This window comes from Lethenteron reissneri, chromosome 12 (genome assembly GCF_015708825.2).
Source record: "Lethenteron reissneri isolate LAM-NWPU_2019-01 chromosome 12, ASM1570882v1, whole genome shotgun sequence".
Lineage (NCBI taxonomy): Eukaryota > Metazoa > Chordata > Hyperoartia > Petromyzontiformes > Petromyzontidae > Lethenteron > Lethenteron reissneri.
In genome coordinates, this window is record NC_083790.1 from 13,728,835 (window position 1) to 13,752,037 (window position 23,203).

Below are 23,203 nucleotides of genomic sequence, written 5' to 3' on the forward strand. Positions count from 1 at the left end.
GACGTTGACGACTGCGCCGAGTGGTTTATGATCACCCCACTCTACTCCACTCTGCTGCTTTGTCGGCGCTGATTGAGCCAGTCGCGCACTACGTTTCCTGTCGGCTGGCGGAGCGCTCCACTGTGCTGGAGGGAGCGGAGAACGGTGACGTAGCGGAGGGATACAGCGCGTGGAGAAGGAGGAGGGGGAGTCAAGTCTCACGAGAGGGGCGGGGCATAGGGGAGGGGCGGGGCACGGCAGTCGAAGGAAGGGGGAGGGGAAGTTGATGTCTCACGAGGAGGGGCGGGGGATAGAAGGGCGGGGTACGGGGGTAGGGGGATGGGCGGTGGAGGGGGCGGGGCGTGGGGTGAGTGGGCGAGACGGGGGGGGGCGGAGAGCTCGCGGAGGCAGTCGCCTCGAGAGGAGCAGCGGCGGCAGCAGCAGCAGGAGCGGCAGCAGCAGGAGGAGCAGCAGGAGGAGCAGGAGCGGCAGCAGCAGGAGGAGCAGCAGGAGGAGGAGGAGAGCGGTGCCATGGAGCCCCGCGCGCTGCTGCCGCTTCTTCTACTTCTACTCGCGCTCGGCGCCCGGCTCAGCCGAGGTGAGAGACGGGGAGAGGAGAGACTGTGAGAGGACAGGCGGGGAGAGGAAACTATTCGAGTTGAAGGAAGCGAGAGACGACGAGGGACGGGAGAGACGAGTGGGAGAAAACTCGAGAGTCGAGGAATGTGAGACGGAGAGGCGAGGAAGGGTTGGGAGAGCCGAGGAGAAGCGGGGAGGGAGAGTCAAGAGGAGAGACGGGGAGAGAGCCAAGGAGAGACGGGAGGGAGAGAGGTGGGAACAAGGGATGGCGACACGACGAGGAGGGAGAGACGGGGGAGGCGAGTCGAGGCGGGGATGGATAAGGGGAGAAGGCGACGAGGAGAGACGGGGCGATACGTGGGCACGGACGGGAGAGCCTCCAACACACACCCACATGCAGTACACAGATACAGCACACACGTGCAGTACACACGTGCCAAAGCCCCCGTATAGCCTCTTAACATTCTGTTGGGGCAAGTGATGCTCGCGAGCAGCACCTCTGAAGGTCGGCACGGCACACGAGGGGGTGGTGTGGCCTACAGCTGCACATGCTCGTGGTATATATCTAACGTGTGTTTGTGTACACGTTAGATAATACCACGTGTGCAGTACACTCACACGTGTGTCGCGGCGAGTCGCTCTGAGTCGGAGTCCTGGGACTGGAGTCATGCGCTGCGGGCTGAAAGGTGGAGTGAAGGTGGTGGTGGAGGTGGATGAGACGAAGGTAGAGGAGTTTGGTTGCGTGGTGGCACGGCTCAGCGGTAGCGTATTCGTTCGCCAGTTATGGAATTTCGTGGTTCTAACCCAGCGGCCGCCCTGATTAATACTGCCGCGTGTTACCTATTATTACGCGCCGACTGCTTCGCAGGAGATGTTACCGATCCCCTGAGGTCATTCGAAGCGAGTAGGCCATTGCGGTATAAACTTGCCAAATAAGTAAAATTAAACCGCAAATTATTCAATTAGGATTACATATAGCGCCGCGGTGGCGAGATGTTAACTACCTCGCCTAGTATGAAGGAGGTCGTGGGCTCAATCCCGACCCTGACGCCTGTATATTTGGAGTTTGCGTGTCTCTTTCCTCGTGGTCGCATGGCATTTTCTCCAGGTCCTCCGGTTTTCCCCTTCACATTTAGAAACACGTGTTTAAAGTATGTAGCTGATATAAATTTCCACATGATAAGCCACTTCATTGGGCTGCCATTTATGGCCAGGTCGCTTCTGAAAAAGAGCTACGTAGCTCAGTGGACCTTCCCTGGTAAAATAAAAAAAAGTGTTTTTATGGTTTACTTTTTAGTTTTACCATCGACCCCTTAACTGTGACAACGACTGCAGACTGGGGAACCCAGCCAGCGCCGTCGTGGGAACCTGGCGCCCGTAAGAATGGCGTGAAGACAACATTTACTCCGTTATTGTTATATTACTGCTTTGCAATGGGGGGTGTTTACAGAGGCAAGGAAGCCGAGGGTTGGTAACCTGGGCAAAGTTCGCTCGCACTAGGAGTTAACGCTCCGCAGTCCGCGCGGATGGGGTGACAAACCTATTTGCTGTACTGCTGTCCCTAGGCCACCGGGCAGGCCAGCCGGCTGGCTATGGGTGTGCAACAGCAAAGCAGCTGATCTCTGTGTGCGCCACCAACCCCACTTGTAAAGCTGTGGCTGTCTGCTGCAGTTTACATCATGTGTAAGCTCGTTTACCTAGGATGAGCCGTGCCCAGTCTCAAAACTCCTTTTTTAAGGAGGGTCCTGCCATGTTTTTTGCAGTATGCCGGTGATGATGTTGCTCTGTAATCCCATTAGAGTAAATGTGCAGGTAATTTTTAAGCAGTCAGATGTTTGGTCAATACCAGTTACATTGCGTGTGTTTAGCTAAGGTAGGAAACCCAAGCAGAATAACAGGGTAACATACAAACTCCACGCAGAGAAGACACCCGAGGCAGAAATCGAACCCAGGCACTTCTTGCTATAAGGCACGAATTTCGCCACTGCGCCGCCGCCGCCGCCGTCGCCACCAACCACTGCCTGGCGCCCGTGATGTAGAGGCTAGGAGCACTTGGCACTGCTGCGCAGAGTCGATGGTGCCAGAACTGAGCCGAGGGAGCCCAGCTGACGTGAGCCCCACTCCCCCGTGTATCCGTGCAATAAAGGCCGTTAGCTCCTGCCTGTTAACCTCGCTGAGTCGGGCCCATATCTATCAGGAAAAGGTTCCTGCTCATCAAAATCTGACTCTACCACCAGCAGCGGTTTGAACAGCCTGGCTCTGCTGATGAGACACTGAATCTTAAAACCAGTCCAAGGTTTGCATTGAACCAATTGCTTCTGAAAATGTTCACTCCCAGAATGTGGCGTGGCTGATGAGATGTGTGAACATTTTTTTTATTTTTTTAAAGTGGAGGGACAGGTGTGCGAAGGAAGGAGGCGGATTGCTGGCTTAGTGATTGAGAACCACATGGGTTCTGTTGTTCCTTGTGGGTGGTGGTGGTGTCTTTGGAGGTCAAGGGGTCGGTGAGTCTTCTCATTGTTTACAGATCTCACAGGGCTTGTGGGGGAAGTGCACCATGGATAAACAACTCTCAGGCCTGCCATACAATGGGTTTAATTCCTTGAAAGTTTAATTGTGTTGATAGCGTGGTACAATCATGACCTGCCTTTAAATATGGATGTAAGTTTTGCAGATCACATGAAAAACAATATTATACAACTCAAGAGAAATAAAGTTTTTTCATTTTGCAGCCAGACATTGTAAGTCACTGTAAAGTGAAGTTTGTTACCACGTGAAGCCTGACTTTTAATGACTTATATGATTAACTCACCTGCGGGGAAATTGATGTCATGCAGCAGAGTCCCATGTGAACTGAATTCACAAAACTCCCTCTGAGCTGGCCTTCTTGGTTCAGCGGTTGGGGTACTGAGTTGGCACTCTTGAGAAGCGGGGTTCAAACCGGGGTCTCGTTCGCCTGCGGGTAAAACAAGCTTCTCGGAGTGTGGCTTTGGCCTTGTCACCAATGACTGCACTCAATTCCCAACGTGTTCCAGTCGCTTTTGTCGCTTTAGTTTGGTAAATTTCCAGCTCTTGAGAATCGTGCTAAACTGCCATGCGACGAACGTTTCTAAGGAAAGTATGTGCGCTCGTGAGTAGATAAAACGGTCACTTGAAGGGAGCTCAGATATAATTTGCCAGGTAAGGCCCACTTATTTACGTAGCTCTTTTTCATAAGCGACCTGGCCACAAATGATAGCTCAACGAAGTGGCTTATCTTGTGGAAATTTATAGCAGCCAAATACTCGAAATGCATGTTTCTAAATGTGGAGGGGAAAAAACTGGAGGACCTGGAAAAAAATCCACATTAATCCACATTAACACGGCGAGAGCGACATCCAAACTCCCAAATATACAGCTGCCTGAGTCAGCATCATACCCACGACCACCTGTATACTAGGCGAGGGAGTAAACATCTCGCCATCGTGGTGAGATGTTAACGTGAACGTTTACCTATGAAAGTTTTGAGTCTGAAGACTTTTTTAGTGAGGCGTGAGCCGTCAACGTTGCACTGCCGCCCCCCCTGCCACCGTAGTTATATCACCGTCGCTGACCCTGGGGCAGCTTCTTGGGGCTGTTGGTGTGCTGTACCCTTGCGCTGGTCTGCGAGAGTTTCTCAATGGCCACCTCATCTCGTGTCGCGATGCTTGCCGATAGCGCTCTTGGAGCACAGTTAAGAAATAGACCAGAAGCTTCGATTTAAAGCTTTCGTGACTGCAGGGATCCATCTTCTTGGTTCTTTCGGTAAAGTCACGTAGAAGGGAAGTAATAAAATAATAAAAATAAAACATAATAAATTAAAATAATTCTCACGACGTTTCGGCTACAACGCAAGCAGCCGTCTGAAGACGAAAGAACCAAGAAGATAGACCAGAAGCTGTGCTCACTCCCCCCCACCTCTTTTATATGAATATCACATTTATCTTTCGTGAGTGTATTACATCATGACATTAACCTTTCGGCTCATTACAATTTTCAAACTGCAGACTTGGTGCAGTTGCTATGGTGCAACTGTGTTCCACAGCTTTTATTACAGACGTGACATCTAATTATTTGTGGTCTTTGGTTGATGGTGTTGTGGGTTCTTAACGCTGGGCGGCGGAGGAATACATTGTCGTGCGATCTTTTGTGTTTGTTCTGAACAAATCCCAAAGAGAAATTCCCCCCCCACCACCTCCGTCAGCGACGGCGACGAGTGGCCAGGCACGTGCGCTTGATGGTGGACGCTGCGTTTCCCACACGTGCTTGCTTATTTTGATGAGTCTTCTCTTCGTTGTTGCCCCTGCAAGACCCGTCTGCATTGGCTGCTTTCCATTGTTAAAATGAACAAAGTAAATACAAAAGCGCGTGACGGCACACTGCTGCGGAAAGCCACAGACAGGTGTTTGGGGAGGGGGCCAAAACCTGCACCAACAATTGCCCAAGCTCCAGAGTCCTATTTTGCGATGTTTTTCCAGCTCCATTTAATGAGTATTTATACAGGTGGGAGAAAACCAGAGTTCCTGGAGATAACCCGTGCATGCGAGGGAGTAACACTCGATCCCCCGTACACATGGAAATGGACGGAGATTGATCTGCCACGTTCCGTACGGGTTGCCGTGCCGCCCATGTTTTTATGGCATTGTGCGAGGCTGACACTTTTTCTTCTGTTTGCAGGGCTGCAGTGCCAGGACTCTAACCAACCGTGCATCAACGGCGGCACGTGCGAGACATTTTCCAACGGCACGGGCATCTGCAAGTAAGTGGGACGCCTCAACATTATCGTTATCATGATCATCATCATCGGCATCAAGAATTTTGGCAACAAACTAAATATGCAGAGGTCGCCGCCTCGCCACGTCTGACACTTTGCACACACACAATGGAAGGCATGTTTTTGTCCGTCGTGTTTTTGTCCGTCGTGTTCTCTGCGACGCCGCCAAGGCTTGTTTTGTGCTTTGTGGTTGTGCTTTGGCCACCAGAGCCCGTCGACGCAGTGGTTCACTCTCCCTCCCGTGTTTCTCCGAGAGTCGTGGCTGTGTGTGTGACGCGCCGAAGTCGTTGTCATCATTATCCAGGAAATACTTTTTCAGGAGGGTCCTCTGACGTTTTCACAGTAGGAGGGTGATGTTGCTGCTCAGTGTGATCCCAATTGAGTAATTTTCAGGTACATTTTTTAAGCATTGGTTTGATTTGGCCGGTGTGAGTTCCGTTGTGTAGTTTAATTTTTTTAAGCTAAGGGAGAAAAACGGGGGAACCCGGAGGAAACCCATGTAGAACAGGGGGAGGGAGAACACACAGAATCCGCGCAGAAAGTCGCCTGAGTCGGGAATCGAACCGAGGTGCTTCTTGCTTTGAGGTGCGAGGGGGTTACCATGGCGTCATGGCTACCGCCCTCTTAGGAGTGTTGGATGGTAGGCACCTCTTGAACTTTAAACAAGCGGTCGGGTCGGTTCCTGTCGTGTTGCGCTTGACGGGCCGAGGTGTAGAGGACGGGTCGAGGCACAGCCCTGCAACTGCCTGCTCATGCCACTGCTGGCTGAAGGACCTCCACTCGAGAGAGCCCCAGAGAGTCCCTCTAGTGGATATTTGGCTTTCACTTCCACGCCAGCCGCACTTCACCCCACCACATGTGATCTGCTGATCGGCCACCAATGTTTGGGATCGCCGCAGGGGTAGCAGCGCTATAATAATGCCCGTGAAATAACCATAAAAATGCTACGTGCCACTTGCTTCATTTTACAGTGGCTGTTGAAGCTCCCTTGGCGGCAATGGGAGGGCCAATGTGCGCTGGCGTCGGGGTCAAAATTTGGGTCCTTCTACTGAAAATTACTCAATTGATATCACACGTACAACAGTAATCGTCGCCTCCTAGGGACAGCTGCCATGGGGGTGCCCCGTGTGTGAAGTGTGTAGTGATGACATGATGAGATGCCATATAAATGGTTCAGAGACACCCCCGGCGTAAGGAGGGTGCTCGATGGCGATAATGCGTTGCGCCAGGGCTGATCGCCGGTGCGTCTCCCTCCGGCTCCCCTGCCCTCACGTTCACTTCCTCCGCTCTCGCCGACCGCTCCTGCGGCCCCGCTCAACAGTTACCCTAGTGACGGGGTCATATTGGGTGGCAGCCAACTTTCGCGTTTTGTGGGCGGATCGCAGGGCCCTGGCGTGAGCGTGGTTTTCTCGTTTGTTACTCACAGAACCCCAGGGAGGAAGGTCAGCACCGACACGCTCAGCTGGGTAGAGGAGACACGGCGCTGCCCACAGCCACAGGGTAGCTCAGCGTCAGGCCGGAGAGGCCCACACGGCTATCGAGACCAGTGGACCTCTTGCCTTGCCTCAGTCGGTGTGGAGACAACGAGCTCTGTCAGAGAGGCTATTTTACACGGATCTTTGTGAGTGAACTGTTTTACACGAAGCTCTGTGAGAGAGAGAGAGAGGGGGATTGTTTTACACGGAGCTCTGTGAGAGAGAGCGAGGCTGTTTTACACGGAGCTCTGTGAGAGAGAGAGACAGTTTTACACGAGGAAGTCTACTGCTAGCTCCCACCACCTGCCTTCGTGTGGATGTATGCTTGATATCTACCTGTGGTGTACAAATCATCCCTCCATACACATGATCTGTCCCCAGGTGGTAACTTCGTGATTAAATGGAACTAAAGCGTTTAGAATGGCGACCTCTGGAGTGCGAGTCTCGTGTGCCAAGTCTGTTCGCCTTGTCACCCCTCATGATTAGAAACAATTCAGCTGCTTGGCACGACGATGGAATGTCTGAGCGTTCACCGGCGGTGGATGAGACACACACAGATACACGAGCACATGCAAGATGATTATGCACGTACGTATGTTGAACTGCTTTCGCACTGTACGTAGCCAATCGTACTAATCAGAGGTGCGGGGAAGGACAACAAACCAAACACAAAAAAAGCAGTTGACTATTTGGTGTCCACCCCAAACTCTTTTTGAGCGCTGCCACCATTGGTCCGTATTCATGAAATTTGTCCAAAATTTCCTTGCCATTGTTCTGTTATGAGGATTATTCCGTTTGATTCTAATTTGTTTGTCTGAATACACAGCTGATCGCTGTGTATTCAATGTTTGAGTTATTTTGCCAGTAAGTTTTCTAAATTGCCAAATTTGGACCCTGACGCTGGTACACAATGGCCTACTCCTGCCTAGCCTGCGAGTGGCTCCTGCGTGGCTCCTTTATGGTTCTTTCTCAGCCTGTGATGTAGTCCGCAAGCAGCCTGCGGTGAGGCCCAGGTATAGTTGAAGGTGCAGTTGGTAAGTATGCAGCTGGCGCTGCTTGTGCCCGCTGCTGCTGCTTGTACTGCTCTTGATTTCAAGGGGGGCGTAATGGACCACATGCAGCCTATTCCAGGCTCTCTCAAATTCCACTCCTTGTGCTGAGACGCGGGCTTTTTTTATCCGTCAGTCTCGCCCATTCAGATGCAAATGATGCTGTTATTCAGTGCATACGCATGATAAGTGGCAAAACTGGAACTCTAGACTGCATTGAGTTCAGAGAGCCGCGGTTTGGGAAGCACTGCACTCGTGTGAAAAATCATTTGCAAGGGGACTTACGATGACCAGCAGCAAGTCACCATTAATCACGTGGGATTTAACAGTGAACTAGTGATCAAAAGCACCCTAACAAAACACCTTTGAGGCCAATGTAAATAACCGAATAATGTACGCTGAAGCGTTCCTGTTGATCAGGTGCGATTCTGTGAGCAGTATCGGATAAACGGTTCCATCGCGCAGCTTTCCGTGGAGTTGGCGCTGGATCCGCCTCTCGCTTGGTTGCACCGCACGCGTTGGCAGAGCCGCGTTGGCAGAGCCGCGTTGGCAGAGCCGCGGTGGCAGAGCCGCGTTGGCAGAGCCGCGGTGGCAGAGCCGCGTTGGCAGAGCCGCGTTGGCAGAGCCGCGTTGGCAGAGCCGCGTTGGCAGAGCCGCGGTGGCAGAGCCGCGTTGGCAGAGCCGCGTGGCAGAGCCGCGTGGCAGAGCCGCGGTGGCAGAGCCGCGGTGGCAGAGCCGCGGTGGCAGAGCCGCGGTGGCAGAGCCGCGGTGGCAGAGCCGCGGTGGCAGAGCCGCGGTGGCAGAGCCGCGTTGGCAGAGCCGCGTTGGCAGAGCCGCGTTGGCAGAGCCGCGTTGGCAGAGCCGCGTTGGCAGAGCCGCGGTGGCAGAGCCGCGGTGGCAGAGCCGCGGTGGCAGAGCCGCGGTGGCAGAGCCGCGGTGGCAGAGCCGCGGTGGCAGAGCCGCGGTGGCAGAGCCGCGGTGGCAGAGCCGCGGTGGCAGAGCCGCGGTGGCAGAGCCGCGGTGGCAGAGCCGCGGTGGCAGAGCCGCGGTGGCAGAGCCGCGGTGGCAGAGCCGCGGTGGCAGAGGCAGCAGCTCCACGTCTGTTCCACAGTGCGGAGTAAGGCAAATAAAAACTTGCCTGAAAACTCTACCGCCATTGCCCCATTACAGTAAAAAAAGCGATTTATGCAGATTTGAGTTTTTCACCGCCGGTGCTGTCAGCGGCCCCGAGCAGGAGCTTCAAAGTGGGCGATGTGTCGGCATTCAGGGATGAGAGGCCTCGGATTGGCTGGCCTGCACTCTTTTATTCGTGCCCATTGAGGCCAGCTGAACGCGTAACAATGGCCCACATTGTGTGCCAAGAGCGTGTTGGCCGGTGGGGGGGGGGGGGGGGGTGAGGGGGGCTCCAGATCGGTACACGTGACGGCGCCTGCTAAATCGCACTCCCACCTTTGTGAACTCGCAAGGCCCGACTCCGCTGAAACCGGCCCTGAGTTCGGTCGCGTCGAACCGATGCCGCTGGAATGTCGCGCTCCCAGAAGGGGAAGGCTCCTCGTGTGTCTGAAGGAATGTGTAACCTTTTGGTGTGGTTGGACAGGGATGTCAAAGGGTTTGTGCTGTACCCGCTTAGTTGCTGGCGATGTGCCTCTTGCTTGGAGGTCACGTATTTTTGCTGTGGCTTGACCTATGCTGAACATGGCGGCCGATTGCGGCACTCATCCCGCGGCAACTGATGGAGCGAGGCAGTGCGCGCGCTAGCGATGGGGCTCGGTGGTGCATGCGAGCATGAGCCGATGAAACCACAGCAGGGTGCTCTAAGGGCTCCGCTTGGTGTTGCTCGGCGTCAGGACGGTGACCCCCCCCACCCCCCAGTCAGATTTTGCATTTGTTGCGCAAGTTGTTATTCTGGTTTCGCCCACAATGATTATTCAATGTTCATTGTACATCACCGGCTTGGAACCTCTTGGGCATCTTGAGACGCAACTGCATTCATGCACTGCTCGAAAGCCAATTGTGTTCCAGTCGTATACGTTGTCATGCAAATACAATTTGATATCGTAAAAACACGCATTCGTAAAATGGAAAACCCCAAAATATCTCAATAAGCGTAGAGAGGTCTGTAAGTTATGCACTTTGTTGGGTGCCTGGACGAGACACCGTGGAGACGAATGCAATATCTCTTAACGCAGTCGTCTTTACCCAGACACAAAGCTCTTCGGACGCAAATTCCTTGTTGCGAGGATGATCATGCAACCAGTGTGATCTGCTGCCAATTCGGGATGCGCTCACTTCCTGAGTCCTGTCCTGATGGTTGCCTGAAGATGCTGGGTGTAACCTCCGGTGACGCGTCGTGACAACATTTTTGGTGTGAATTGCCTTCCAAGATGCAATTGCCGCGTTTACTTTTGTTCGTTTGACAACCTGATGCTGTCGTAAGATGTCACACGTTTGGCGCAACGCTCCTTCACTGACTATGCGTTTCATGAATAACAACCTGATGTGTTTGTCCGTGTAAGGTGGAGGAGGGTATACGAGACCATTGCACATTAATGGTTTGTACTATATCCAACCCAAAAAGGAATTGTAAACGTTGTTGTTGTTGTTGGTCGTGGCTGCATTATACTCCCGTCGCGGGCCCCTGAGTCTGCACCCTCCTGCACGCTGCCCTGTGCAGCGATGCGACACGCCACGGGTGAGAGGCTGACAGCCCAATGGGCAAGGGCGCTCAATAGCAGATGCTGCTCTGCCACTGATCACTCACACATCGTGTATATCATCAAACTAATATGAATACTATTATTAATATGGTGTATCTACAGTCTGTTCTCTTATAACACAAATTGGATATAATGCGATGAATGTATTAGGGAACACATTTTTTTCATAATGCGGACGCGAATTGGATATAACGCGATTGAGAGAACAGAACTACGTCACACGAGTAGGAATAAGCGGTTGTACGGCTGCCTCGGCGTAGCATCACACAAGGCATTGGGATGCTGCTGGATGCTGCTGGATGCTTCGAGATGCTACCCACGCGCCTCAGTTTTTATTCAGCCTGCATACACATCTCACGTGTTATCGCGGACTGTCCTTTACCCTATATTATATTTTATTCATCGTAACGCGATTTTTCCATGATGCGGTGTTCTTCAGGAAAGCAACAAATACCACGTTATAGGAGAACAGACTGTATGACACTGCATAATAGAGGTTTTTTGGGTTAGATCGCGACACAGCCAACTAGTAAAGGTTGTCACGTAAACAGAACATTCGTCACTAGTACAGCACTAACCGGTGTGTTGTAGAGCCAAGCCACAACATGTACAATCTGAGTACGACGTTTCGCCAGTAATTACAACTAGCTTCATCAGGCGACAGACAGATTTGTGGAGAAGTCTATTTCGTTCCTTATATAGAGGCGTAGATGTGGTGACCACGATTCTGTGCTCTTGCGCCACGTGGGGGGGGGGGGGGGATTACTGAGGCAACGTACATTATGCATTATGCGAGCCCTTTGAACTTGTCCTTCCTGTCTATTGTGTGTATTAAAATAGCCGTACCAACGGTAATCTCTCTTGAAGTATGCGGCCCTTTGTGGGCATGCATTTAAATAATGTATTATTTGATGATTCGCTTCCACGCAGCACTAAGGCGGTAGCTATCCGAACAGTTAAATTTATTTATTATTTATTTGAATTTCGATAGATTATCTAATGAGTCTTGGCCAGTAGTAGATAGTTTTGCACAGAACTTCAACATCAAAATCAATTGAGTGTCCTTGTTGGCACGCGTGTTCTGCTACTGGTGACAGTTGTATTTGGGAGAATTTAATATTTCTCTGATGTTCTTTTAGTCTCATGCTGATCATTCGTCCTGTTTGCCAAACATAATATTTACCACACGTGCAGTTAATCCTGTACACACCTTCTGTTGATAGCTTTTGTACCAGATATTCAATTCTGTATTTTATGTACCGTGCCACATCTGACTCGGATGTTTTGTTTTTCCAAACATCTGGCTAGTTTATCAGTTACTCCCGCAATGTATGTATTTTGATTGTTTTAATTACTTGGGCAGTTTCAATGCTCGTGTTATTTGATTTGGTTTTCACATTCAATGCCCTATTGATTTGTGCATCATTGTAACCGTTCATTTGCAGTGCTTCTTTAATATGTTGAATTTCCCTTCTCAGACTGTCACCATCTGACACTTTCTTAGCTTGATGAATGAGCGTCTTGATAAGAGCAGATTTCTGTGCGGGATGATGGTGCGACTCTGCATTCAGATAGGCGTCAGTATGCGTTTTCTTTCGGTAAGCACTGTGTTATTTTACCATTTAGACCCCATCCGAGCAGAATATCCAGAAATGGTAGAGTTCTGTCAGCTTCCACTTCCATGGTGAACTGGAGGGATGGGTTTTGCGAGTTGAGATGATTTAGAAATGCGTTCAGTGTATCTTTGCGGTGTGGCCAGACACTGGACTGCCGATTGTTGCAGATGAGAAGAGTACAGACTCATTAGCATAAAATGCCATCAGGCTGGAGTCCAACATTTCTATTGTGAGCGTAGTTGAACCTGACTGTGCCCGGTTTGTCCAGTTTGTCCAGTCCCCATTCACTCTGGCGGGGAAAGTGCTCACTCCAGATATCTGCGTGGCGCTGTGAAATATGATGGCTCGATGCACAACAGTTGCAATTGAACACATGGCCGACTGACATGCTACACACGTGTATATGCTACGCATATTATGCAATGTCAACTGGGAAATGTCAACTGGGAAATGCCATCCAATTTTCCGGTATTGCCTCGTGCTCTCGGTGTGACGGTATTCTTACTCTCGACCGGCGTTCTCGGGAGTGACTGGGCCGCCGCAGCCACCGGTTGGCGCACGGCGTCCATCTCGGACCCCGTGGCCGTGCTGCGGGCGAGCGGAACGGTGGTCGCATCCTCCCGCTCGGCCCCCCGATGCTTCCGGAGCTGTGGCGGTGACGCACCGAGTCGCGTGCTCGGCTCGGTCCGCGCGCTCACAGGAAGTGGGTATGGAACTTGTGCAACACGCGTGGGGTTGGGAACGGTGGAGTTCTCTCGTCCGCTCGCGTATCTCGAAACGAGCACTGTACACGCGTGCGCGTGGCAAAGCGATAAGGCGGCATCGCATTGGTGGGGCACGGACGATCAGGGTCACGGTGGTGTGAACGTGGGCGGTGCAGACTGCCACAGGCGCTCCTTGTTGCCGATCGTGCATTTGCTTCTGCCTCATAGTGAACGTTTATAAAACTTCAACAGAGTTATTCCCTGCTCATTGGAGCATCGAGCCACTGTCGGCTCATCTCTTGTTTACAGCACCCAAACCGTTGGTGTGAATTTCATATTCGTGCGGCGTAGAGATTGTCTCTGTATCAAACAATTGCTGTTGACTTATACGTTAAGTGGTATGCATTTTATTGATCCCGTGACCAGGATTTGAACTTGCAACTTTCCGATTGTGAGCCGCTTGCTCTGCTCTGAGCTAAGGATGTCTCACGTGTATTATTTAGCAGCCACTCCTGCTGCTGCAGTGCCTGGTTGCCTTGTCTAATCGGTCGAGGTATTCCAGACGAAGAAACATAAATTTGGAAACGTCGCTAATTTATTCTCCTCACTGCTACGCACAACACTCCTGCAGCTGTGTACACATTGAGGAAATACCGGTCTGGGGGAGGGGGGCGGTGAGCGCCCACACCCCACTCGGCCTGATCAAGCTTGCAGCACGCTCGGCACAGGACCGGGAGCGCAAGCATCACTGGAGGCTCGATACGGCACTTCAGCTCCCCGTTCACAGAAGCGGAAAGCCAGGCGGAGCGTGGCACCAGCTCCTTCCATCCTGCCCCACCCTCGCCACGCCGCCGCCGCCTCCGGCTTTGCCACAGTCACTCCCACGGCGGAGCGGGAGGGGACGCCGCTGTGCAGTCCCGATCGCCGCGCTCGCTTCGTGCGGCCCAATGCTGCTGTTGGGGCCCTCGACTCCTCCGTATCAACCCAATGCGAAAGGCTTTGAACCCCCCGTGAAATAACGCTACTCCAAGATTATCCTGAAACCGAACACGCACACTCACCGGTGCAATAGTCATACCTCGAATTTGGTATATGTCGTGTTTTGACGAGAAAAAAAATGTCTTGGGATACGACGTCTTGCATGGGATACGACGCGCTTGCTCGAACTTGTATGGGTCGGGATGAGTCACCGCGTACAGTACCCGCGTACACAATACTGTTACGGCTCTAACAAGCCGCAACAGTATTGTGTGGAATGACCAGACAATGTCACACTTCAGGAACATTCTTAGAAGAAGGCAAAAACAAACTTCAATGGACAGGTTTTTAGTAAAACTCAAACCTGGTGAGCCTCAACCAGGTCCAAGTCAAGAAAAAAAACAGAAAAGAGAAAGAAAAAAACCCCAGAATTTTAGTTTCCTGAAATTATAATGGAAGGGGACTCTCCTTCCAAAAAATAACATCTCCTCCCCTTCCTCACCACCATCCTCGTAGGCTATCAACTCCACTCAGCAAGGTAAAGTGATGTTACATTTAATTTCAATTTATTTTAATTTATTTATGCATTTATTTAAATTTATGCATGCATTTTAGTAATAAGTAGTGTCTCAATTATTTTATACAACCCCATTAATGTATAATATGCCATTCTTATACTCTGGAACAGATTATTTCCTTTCCCTTTATTTCTTATGGGAAAAATTCGTGTGGTATACGTCATTTTCGGTATAAGTCCTACCTTCTGGAACGAATTAACGACGTATACCGAGGTACCACTGTATCTCACAAACCGTAGCCGCCGTTGTGGAGAATATAAATAGCGAAATAAATATACGTAAACAACGCGCCTCCTTTGCACGTCCGTCCCTCCACGTAAACAAACAAAAGTATTTCTTGCACAAGGCATCGTCCCGACGGCCTTCTGGGAGTGCGTAATGCGAACGGCGGTCTGCCCTTTTTTGTTGTTGCTTACGTTCCGCGCAAGGACACTCGTGGTTACGTTACCACTGCATAATCGGTGGTGGTTTTGAGAAGCTGCACTGAAGCACCAAACACTTTGTGAAAAACGCCATTTGTTATGAAGGCCACAAAGTAAATGTGTCATCTGCGTGCCATGAACGGGGGCCTTTCACAGTGTGTAAAACATCCAGCCACCCGTGCCCTCCCTACAGCAAGTTTTATGGATGAGTGAGAAGGGAAAGAGGTCCCCTTGAGCACAGATTAGCAAAGGGCTTCACTCAGGACTGCTGCCTATTTGGATTCTCCAAAACCCCGCTGGTGCTTCATTTCCAGTCCTAACATTGCCACCGCTAATTTTCATGAGAGCTCAAGCCGTGAACACAAAGTGACAAACGGAGTCGGCAGACCCCTGGGCTTCACGTTCTCTGCCCCTCAGAGGAGACTGACGGGGGAACCGAGCGGGCATGTGGGCACGCGCGCGGCAGCCGTCTCTCAGTCACACGGTTGCTCGCGTTCGTCCAAAGACATGGCTCTACCCAAATACCCCGATGTGTGTGTGTATATATAGAGGCCCGAGTTGTAGATAATTAGTATCGTAAGAGCTGAGTAATCTCTGGAGACTGCCGCCTAATCCAGCGGCGGCGGCTGCCGCTCTCTAGCTGTGAGGCATCGGAGTGGCGGGTGGGCGGCCCGCTCGGTGGGCAAACACGCGCAGGGGCGGGCGGCGTGCGTGCGGGCGAGTATCCCGGGGGGGCGGCTCGTGATCTGGTTTCCCCCGCACGCGACAGCTGCGGCATTCCGCGGAGGCCCCTCACGGAGCGGGGTGGCACGCTCCTCCGGGGCGACGCGCGGCGGCGGCCTGCAAACTGCGGGGCCTGGCTTCCTTTAAACCCTTAAAGCTGCCGTTTAAGGAAGAATTAAAAACAAGCGTGTTGCCACCAATAAATATATCAGCGCCGCTGTCTCTACATCGCCCGTAGTTTTTTTCGTTAGCTGATGTTATGAGGCGTGAGAAATGTTTGGGTTCGGGCCACGTAATTATCCAGCTGGTGAGCTGATACAATAATAATAATCGGCGTTCTTAAACACTTGTACTTGTGACAGTTTAATTTGTTGGCTGCGTTGGGTGGTGGAGGGTTTCATGACACATTTGGTCAGATCATGATGAGGCCTGACACAAAAAATCTATTTGTCTATTGTTGCGGTTTAAGCTTAATTATCTGAATGTTTTTACTGATCTTATTTCGATCTCAGGGCTATTCTCAACATTAAGATACATTTGACACCAATTGTATTAGAGAAAAAAAAGGCATAGAAATCAATGGAGATCATGTGAGCTACCGTGTGGATTTTTAAACGTATGCTTCGTATTGAATTTGCAGCCAGTGTTTGGCAGAACCCACACACTGGATCCCTCGCACTGGGACTCGTTCACACTGCGTGGATGAATCCAGAAGATGACTGCCTGGCATTGATGTGTATGCCTAACACCATTACATAAACTCAACACAATACGTTGAACTTCTTTTGCACCGTTCATAGCCAACCGCGCACTACATCCGTCAATAACACGGGCCTGAAAAGGAAATGCTGTGTCTGTAATAGGTGACGTTTTGGCCAATGGGGGCCCATCTTCATCGCACGTGTGCTATGGAGACTGGTCGCCCATTATCTTGTTTCTTTTGAAGGCCCACACCGTTGTTGTTGACGAATGTCCGGGTGTGTTGTAGTTTGTGGTTGTGCACCACTTTCCGCATGGCAGCAGCAGCCCCACATAATTAGTGCAATACAGTGACAATTGTTCAAAGAGCACGTTTATACTAAGTGAGCTTGCACAACAGTGTAGGACACAGCTTCACCCGACGGACTTTTGAGCACGAGGATCGCACCACGGTGTGTTCGTGCCCAATTGCGCCGTGCAGGAAAGAATGATCGGCGTAACGCGATGGGCACGAGTCACCGTGTTGGTAAGTCACATTCGCAGCCTCTGCCTTTACGTCAGGGGTAACTTCCTGGCATAGAATAGCAAATCCTTCCGAGGGTTTCATCCCAAACCCTGGCGCTTTATCCGTGCGGGAACGCTGCTGGTGGAACGGATGGGGTTTGTTGTTCCGGTTGACTCGGCGTTGAGCGCGAGCTGCCCGCGTGCGTGTGGAATGAGAGATCTCATACGTGGCATTTCAAGTGCTTTGGCCAGGTGTCGAGACGTAGCTGCAATATCACCGTGGCCTTCACAGGAGGGAACAGATACATCTACAATGGGCGAGGCTTTCAGCCGTCGCCGTCCTGGATGTGCTCTGAAGAATGGCAATTGGCTGAAAAGACTCTCATTTGTCGACATTTCTTTGACGAAGGTGGCGAGTTTGTGATGTTTGTGCTTTTGTGCACCGTTGCTGATGCAGCAGCAGCATCACCACCACCGAATAATCGATTTAACTTAGTGTAATGAGTGAAGTTTTTTTGTTTTTACACACTTGCAGAGCACAAGTTTCTGGCCCAACACGTCGAGCTTGCCAGCAACAAACAGCACTGTGATTGTGTGTAATAGATTAGAGTGAACACGTTTTTAACAAGGTTATGATTGTAAGAGGTTAGGAGGGGGGAAGAGACAATGGCAGGGAATTGAGCAGTGCGAGGGAAGACGCAGGAAGAGAAGTGTTGTGACCTGCAGTGTGGTGAGTTTGTGAGAGTGATTGATTGGGTGAATGGGTGAGTTAGTGAATTGTTGTAACCTGCAGTGTGGTGAGTGGGTGAGTTGTGACCTGGTTGAACACCGTGTGATTGAGACAAAACAGTCGGTCGCTGGGAGACCGATTCCTCAATTAGGGTGGTAACCACGGTAGTAGTGATAGTGATAGAATGGTGACAAGGAGGCGACTGACCGCTGGTGAGCGAGTGACCGGAGTGAATCGGTGAGTGCTGGATCAGCAACCCTGACTGTTGCTCTTCTCTGAATTTTATCGGGTGCAGTGAAGTGGAAATTGGGTGCTCCACCCCGGATGTGTTATCTTGCTTACATGCATTAAGGAACACTTACGTAAGAGCTTATGCCACTTGCGTTTCAGCCACGGGCGCAGCGTGTAGGCAAGCCATGTGCTTGCCATAGACACACGTGCCTTGTGTGTCCACGCGAAGGGAATGCGCGGGTATCTTGACACGCGTGTGCTGGCTGTATTTTGGAATGTGTGCCTACAGACAGACACAGGTGCTGCAAAGTGGCCCATGGGAGGAATTTCTATTCTTTTTGGAAGATGGAGTTTTTATTCGGGATAGTTTAGTGCTACACGTTGGGAGCGAGAGAGGGAGCGGCTGAGTTTATATTGAGGGTGGTAAATTAACCCCATGTGGTGTTAATTTGAAGACTCTCCACGCTGCCTCGAGTGATTGATAAACCATTTGTTTGGATGAGCCCTGAGCGAGCAGCAGGGGCGCAGCCGGCGCGTAACGCGATACGTGTGAGAAGCGGCGACTGAAGGACGAGAGGGCACATGTGGGGTTCCCATCGGGGTCGCCACGTCACCCGCCGCACCGGTTCCACGACGGCACCCACCGTCATGCCGGCACGTGCCGTCGAGCGCGCCCGCGCGTCGTGTTTTACCCGCGCACGGCAGGACGCGTGCCCTCGGTCGCCGGTGGAAACGAGCCGATACACCGTGCCGGTGAAAAAAAGCGGCAGAGCATGAGGGACGGCCCGGTGGACCCTCCACGCCCGTGTACGGTGACTGCTGCTTGTAGAACCGCAGGTTGGCACAATTTGGTGGCAGGGTGGCGCAGTGGTGACGCTTGTGCCCCAAACAGCAAGAAGTGCCTGGGTTTGATTCCCAACTAGGGCACTTTTCTGCATGAAGTTTGTGTGCTCTTCCCTCCTCCGTTTTTCATGGGTTTCCTCCGGCATCTCCGCTTTCCTACCATAGCTAAACAAAAGACAAAGATACCCCGTTAGGCCTAACAGACTGTTGGGGCAGGTGCTGTTAGCAGGCACCTTATGAAGGGCGGAACTGCACACGAGGGGGTGGGTGGGCAGCACCACACCCGACCGCCTTTGTCTCCCCAGTGGTGATGTTAACACACTGCACCAGGTACTCGTTTGAGGCTGAGTCGACCTAGGGGAGGGCCCACGACCAGTTCAGATTATTGTCACTGGTGTTGTGCCGTGAGCGGAAATCGAACGCGGGTCACCGGGTTCGTAGCACAGCGTGCTATGCGATACACTACCGCTGCGCCCTAGCTAAAGACACACATGCAACACAATGTCACCGGTATTGGTCAAACATCCCAATGATAAAAAAATAAACCTGCAAATAACTCAATTGGGATTAACACACAGCAGAAATATTGCCTGCCGTATTGCAACAAAAAACTTTGCAAGGAACCTGCTGAAAAAGAGTTTTGAGAAAAAATGAGGCTCTCCCGGGCAAACGAGTTCAGTGATCAAATAATGACATTCTCTTGCCACTTGGGAAACACAAGAATCCCCCTCCACGTGGCTTCCCCGCATGGCTTCCTCCACCGGAGTGAACTGGACTGGCGGCCGCCACCACTCCTCCAGCCCTGCTTCCCAGACGTGCGGGCTGCTGCGATGAACCCACTCGGCTCGCTTAGATCGATGTTTTGCTCTTATTATAAATGAGATTCTACGTTAAATAACAACCCATGCGTTTTAACAACCCTGGGGCAGTTTATTAGCCTATGAATAAAATATTGAGTTGTAATTTTTTTTAAAGCACTGCAGGGAGAAACAGGACCCTGCGGGGTGGGCTGGTAGGAACGAATAACCAAAGAATATAAACATAATGTATTATTACACTTGTTTAGCCAGGAAAGCCCCACTGAGTCTAAAGGTTTTTGTAGGGTCCTGCCAAGTGTTTGCAGTAGGGGGCGATGTTGCTACACCTAATCGGACGATCCGAAGGGAGATTTTGAGGCCTAGTTCTAGGCTTTAGGCCTAGCTGTAGGCTTTAGGGCGCTGTGACCTAATTTTTAATTTAAATGTTTTAATTATTAATGTATCATTTTAATGTTTTAATTATTAATGTAAAAGCTTTAAATGTAAATGTTTCTATTTTAAAACATCAGGGAATGTAACATTGTTAAACATTAACTCCCTTTCACACACGCGGCGGTACGATACGAAGGGAGACTGTGAGGCCTAGTTCTAGGCTTTAGGGCGCTGTGAGTTTTTTATTTAATTTCAAAGTTTTAATTAAAAGCTATCTCAGGGAATTATAAGGGAATGTTACACGTGTTTAGCCAGGAAAGCCTCATTAATTTAAATGTTTTAATTAAAAGCTATCTGAGGGAATTATAAGGGAATGTTACACTTGTTTAGCCAGGAAAGCCTCACAGAGTCTAAAGGTTTTTGTAGGGTCATGCCAAGTGTTTTCAGTAGGGGGCGATGTTGCTACACGTAATCGGACATCGGACGGACGGACGGACGAAATAATCTATTGTAGGCTGGTCCACTTCGTTCCTACCAGTATAAACAATATTTATTATCGAAGCTTAGAAAAATTGCATTTGCTGAATTTTAAACGTGAAAATCAGATTTCCCAATAACTCGTTCCCCGAGATGTTGTTTGGACAAACTGCAGTCGTTCGTTGGGCTGCATTTCCTAAGGGGATGTTACAGGTAGGAACAACAGGTTCCACACTGCCCACCAGGGGTTATTTGTCTCTGTCGTGCATAGCCATGCCCTCGATTTGTATTTCATAGAGCGCTTCGGGCGGGCTCAGCACCACGTGACGCGCCGTCCCACGCAGCTTTCGCCGCGTGACACGGATCGCACGAAAGCGCTGTCCAACCAAGTTCCTACCTGCCCACTCCGAAGGAACGTGTGTTTGTGGCAGAGGAGTGGGCTTCATTGCTCTCGAGGCCTGCTCCAGACCTGCTGCTGCTGAAGCCAGCTATGCTGCTGTGCTGATGCAGCCATTCTGCTGCTGCAGCAGACTGGCTGCAGGCGGGAGGGCGAGGGCTAGGGCGGGCGGGATTGCTAGGGCGAGGGCGGACGGGAGGGCGAGGGCGGACGAGGGCGGGCGGGAGAGCGGGAGGGAGGGCGAGGGCGGACAAGAGGGCGAGGGCGGGCGGGAGAGGGTGAGGGCGGGCGGGCAGGAAAGCGAGGGCGTGGGCGGGAGGGCGCGGGCGGGAGAGCGAGAACGTGGGAGAGTGAGGGTGGGCGGGAGAGCGAGGGCGCGGGTGGGTGGGAGGGTGGCGCGGGCGAGAACGTGGGCGGACGGGAGGGCGAGGGCACGGGCGGGAGGGCGAGGGCGCGGGCGAGGGTGCGGGCGGGAGGGCGCGAGCCGGGTCTCTGACCATGTGGAACTTGGTGATGAAAAGAGGCTGGAGAGGAACATCGCATAGCCGGTGCCCACAAAGAGAAGGGAACAAAAGCTGACATGTGCGCAAAAGAAGCGCGCAGAGGACGCGCGCTTAAATTACACGCAGAGAGGGACGCTTGCATTGGAGAGCAGTAACAAATAAGACATCTATAGACTCCATAAGAGGTTTTTGGGTTATATCGCGTAAATATATAAATGTGTCGTTAAAACCCGCCACCACCCGACAGCCAACTAGTAAGGGTTGTCACGTTAACAGAACATGCCAATTCGTCACTCGTACAGCACACTGGTGTGTTGGAGAGCCAAGCCACAACATTTACAGACTGTCAGAACAGTCATCAGTAGGCTTCGGCAGAACACATGGTAATAATCATAATGACAATGACGTAATTGCGTAGAAATTCTAATGTGCACAGTTGTTGACTCTCAGAGGGAGAGAGAGAAGGATTCAAAGGCACGGGAAGCCTCAGACAAGCGCGGGCAAAGGCAACCAAAACCGGGGCCAACAAAATTGTCCAAGTTCTGTGGTCCGATGTTGGGATGTTTGGCCAAGAAAGGGATAATGGCTTATGGACGAACCCACTAACGGAATACCGAGCCGTAGGAGGGAGCGAGCACTGTGGAGACAGCCACGCCATCGGCTGTTGTGGTGGCTGCCTCCATTGCTTCGCTCCGCTCGGAAACCGGTGGCCACGACGTACTGCCTTGGCGAGGTTCGCTGGCTGAGCGCGAGGTTCGCTGGCTGAGTGCGAGTTTCGCTGGCTGAGCGCGAGGCTCGCTGGGTGAGCGCAAAGCTCGCGAGCGCCCATGCTCCGAGCCACCCCGGGTAGTTCTGTGTTGGGGGTTCTCCTGTGAGGCATTGCTGGCTCTCGTACGTCTTGGTGTTTTTTACTTTCTTCGTGTGGTCTTGGTGAGACCAGGCTGTGGGGGAGGAGGAAGAGGGTCGGGGGGTAAGATGAAGACTTAGTATGATTGGTTGTGTCGTTGGTGCTGCAGTGGGTGACAGCGCGTGGGGTTTGAAAGAGGACGTTGGCTGCCGTTGGGGTGGTTTGGATGACGGCGAAGCCCTGGAGTCTCCTCGGTGTCGTTTTGTAATCGGCTCAATGGCTGGGAAAGGCCAAACCTTCCATTGTTCGCACGCGGTGCAATGATGAGAACACTTCGCTCGCTGTGCGTCCTGGCGTGTCGCGTAACCTGCCACAGAAGCCGATGCGCAGGCGACTGCCACCGGCGGTGGCGGCTAGATTCCTCACCGATGGTTGTGTGTGTGTCATGCACCCTCCTCCGCCCGACACAGCCCAGGAGAAACTTCGATGTGTTTTGTTGTTGTTGTGCATTCCATGTGTGTTTTGTTTCGGACGCGTCCTGATGAAAGTTTTGGTTTTTAAGGAAAGCAGCTTTTTGAGATTTGCATTAGTTAGGAGCGAGTTGCCGTTGCAGCATAAGTCAGGGGGTAGTGACAGGGACACGCACCCTGGGGCCTCGCAATACTCACCAATCTACGTTTACCCCTGGATTCCTTCTCCTCCTCTGTGCACCGAAAATACGGTCGTGGCGTTGTGGGGCGCTCTGGGTGTTTTTAATGTGGCCCTGCGTTGTGGCCTAACCCGGTGCTCGCTTTCTATCGCTCATGCTGTAGTTGAAGTGTTTTTATGACGTAGTCATTATTATTTTATTGTTTGTTAAGGCAAGGAGTCTCGATGGGTCTTAGGCATCGACACTTTTTCATGACTTTCTTGGGTAATTTTTCAGCATTGATATGTTAGACCAATGGCAGATGCATTGTTTTTTTTATTTCTTTACCTATGGAAATAAACCGGAGAACCTGGACGAAACCCATGCAGAACAGGGAGAGAGCACGCAAACTCCACACAGAAGGGAGCCTGAGTCAGGAACCAAACCAAGGCCCTTGTTGTTGTGAAGCGAGAGTGTTACCACTGGGCCACCACCCACTCTGCTGCCCTTTAACTGGCGAATGACTGCAGAGAAGGACACGG

At 51.6% G+C, this 23,203-nt stretch overlaps 1 protein-coding gene across 1 annotated transcript in view; it reads left to right on the forward strand.

Moving 5' to 3' along the window:
- Nucleotides 1-400: 400 nt before the first annotated feature.
- The window catches only part of LOC133341926 (neurogenic locus notch homolog protein 1-like), a 107,543-nt gene continuing 84,740 nt past the window's right edge, over nucleotides 401-23,203 (forward strand). Inside the window, exons 1-2 of the mRNA XM_061550765.1 lie at nucleotides 401-577; nucleotides 5,254-5,335. Coding sequence (XP_061406749.1) covers nucleotides 511-577; nucleotides 5,254-5,335 — 149 coding nt within the window. The 5' untranslated portion in view covers nucleotides 401-510. The remainder of the gene's footprint in view (nucleotides 578-5,253; nucleotides 5,336-23,203) is intronic.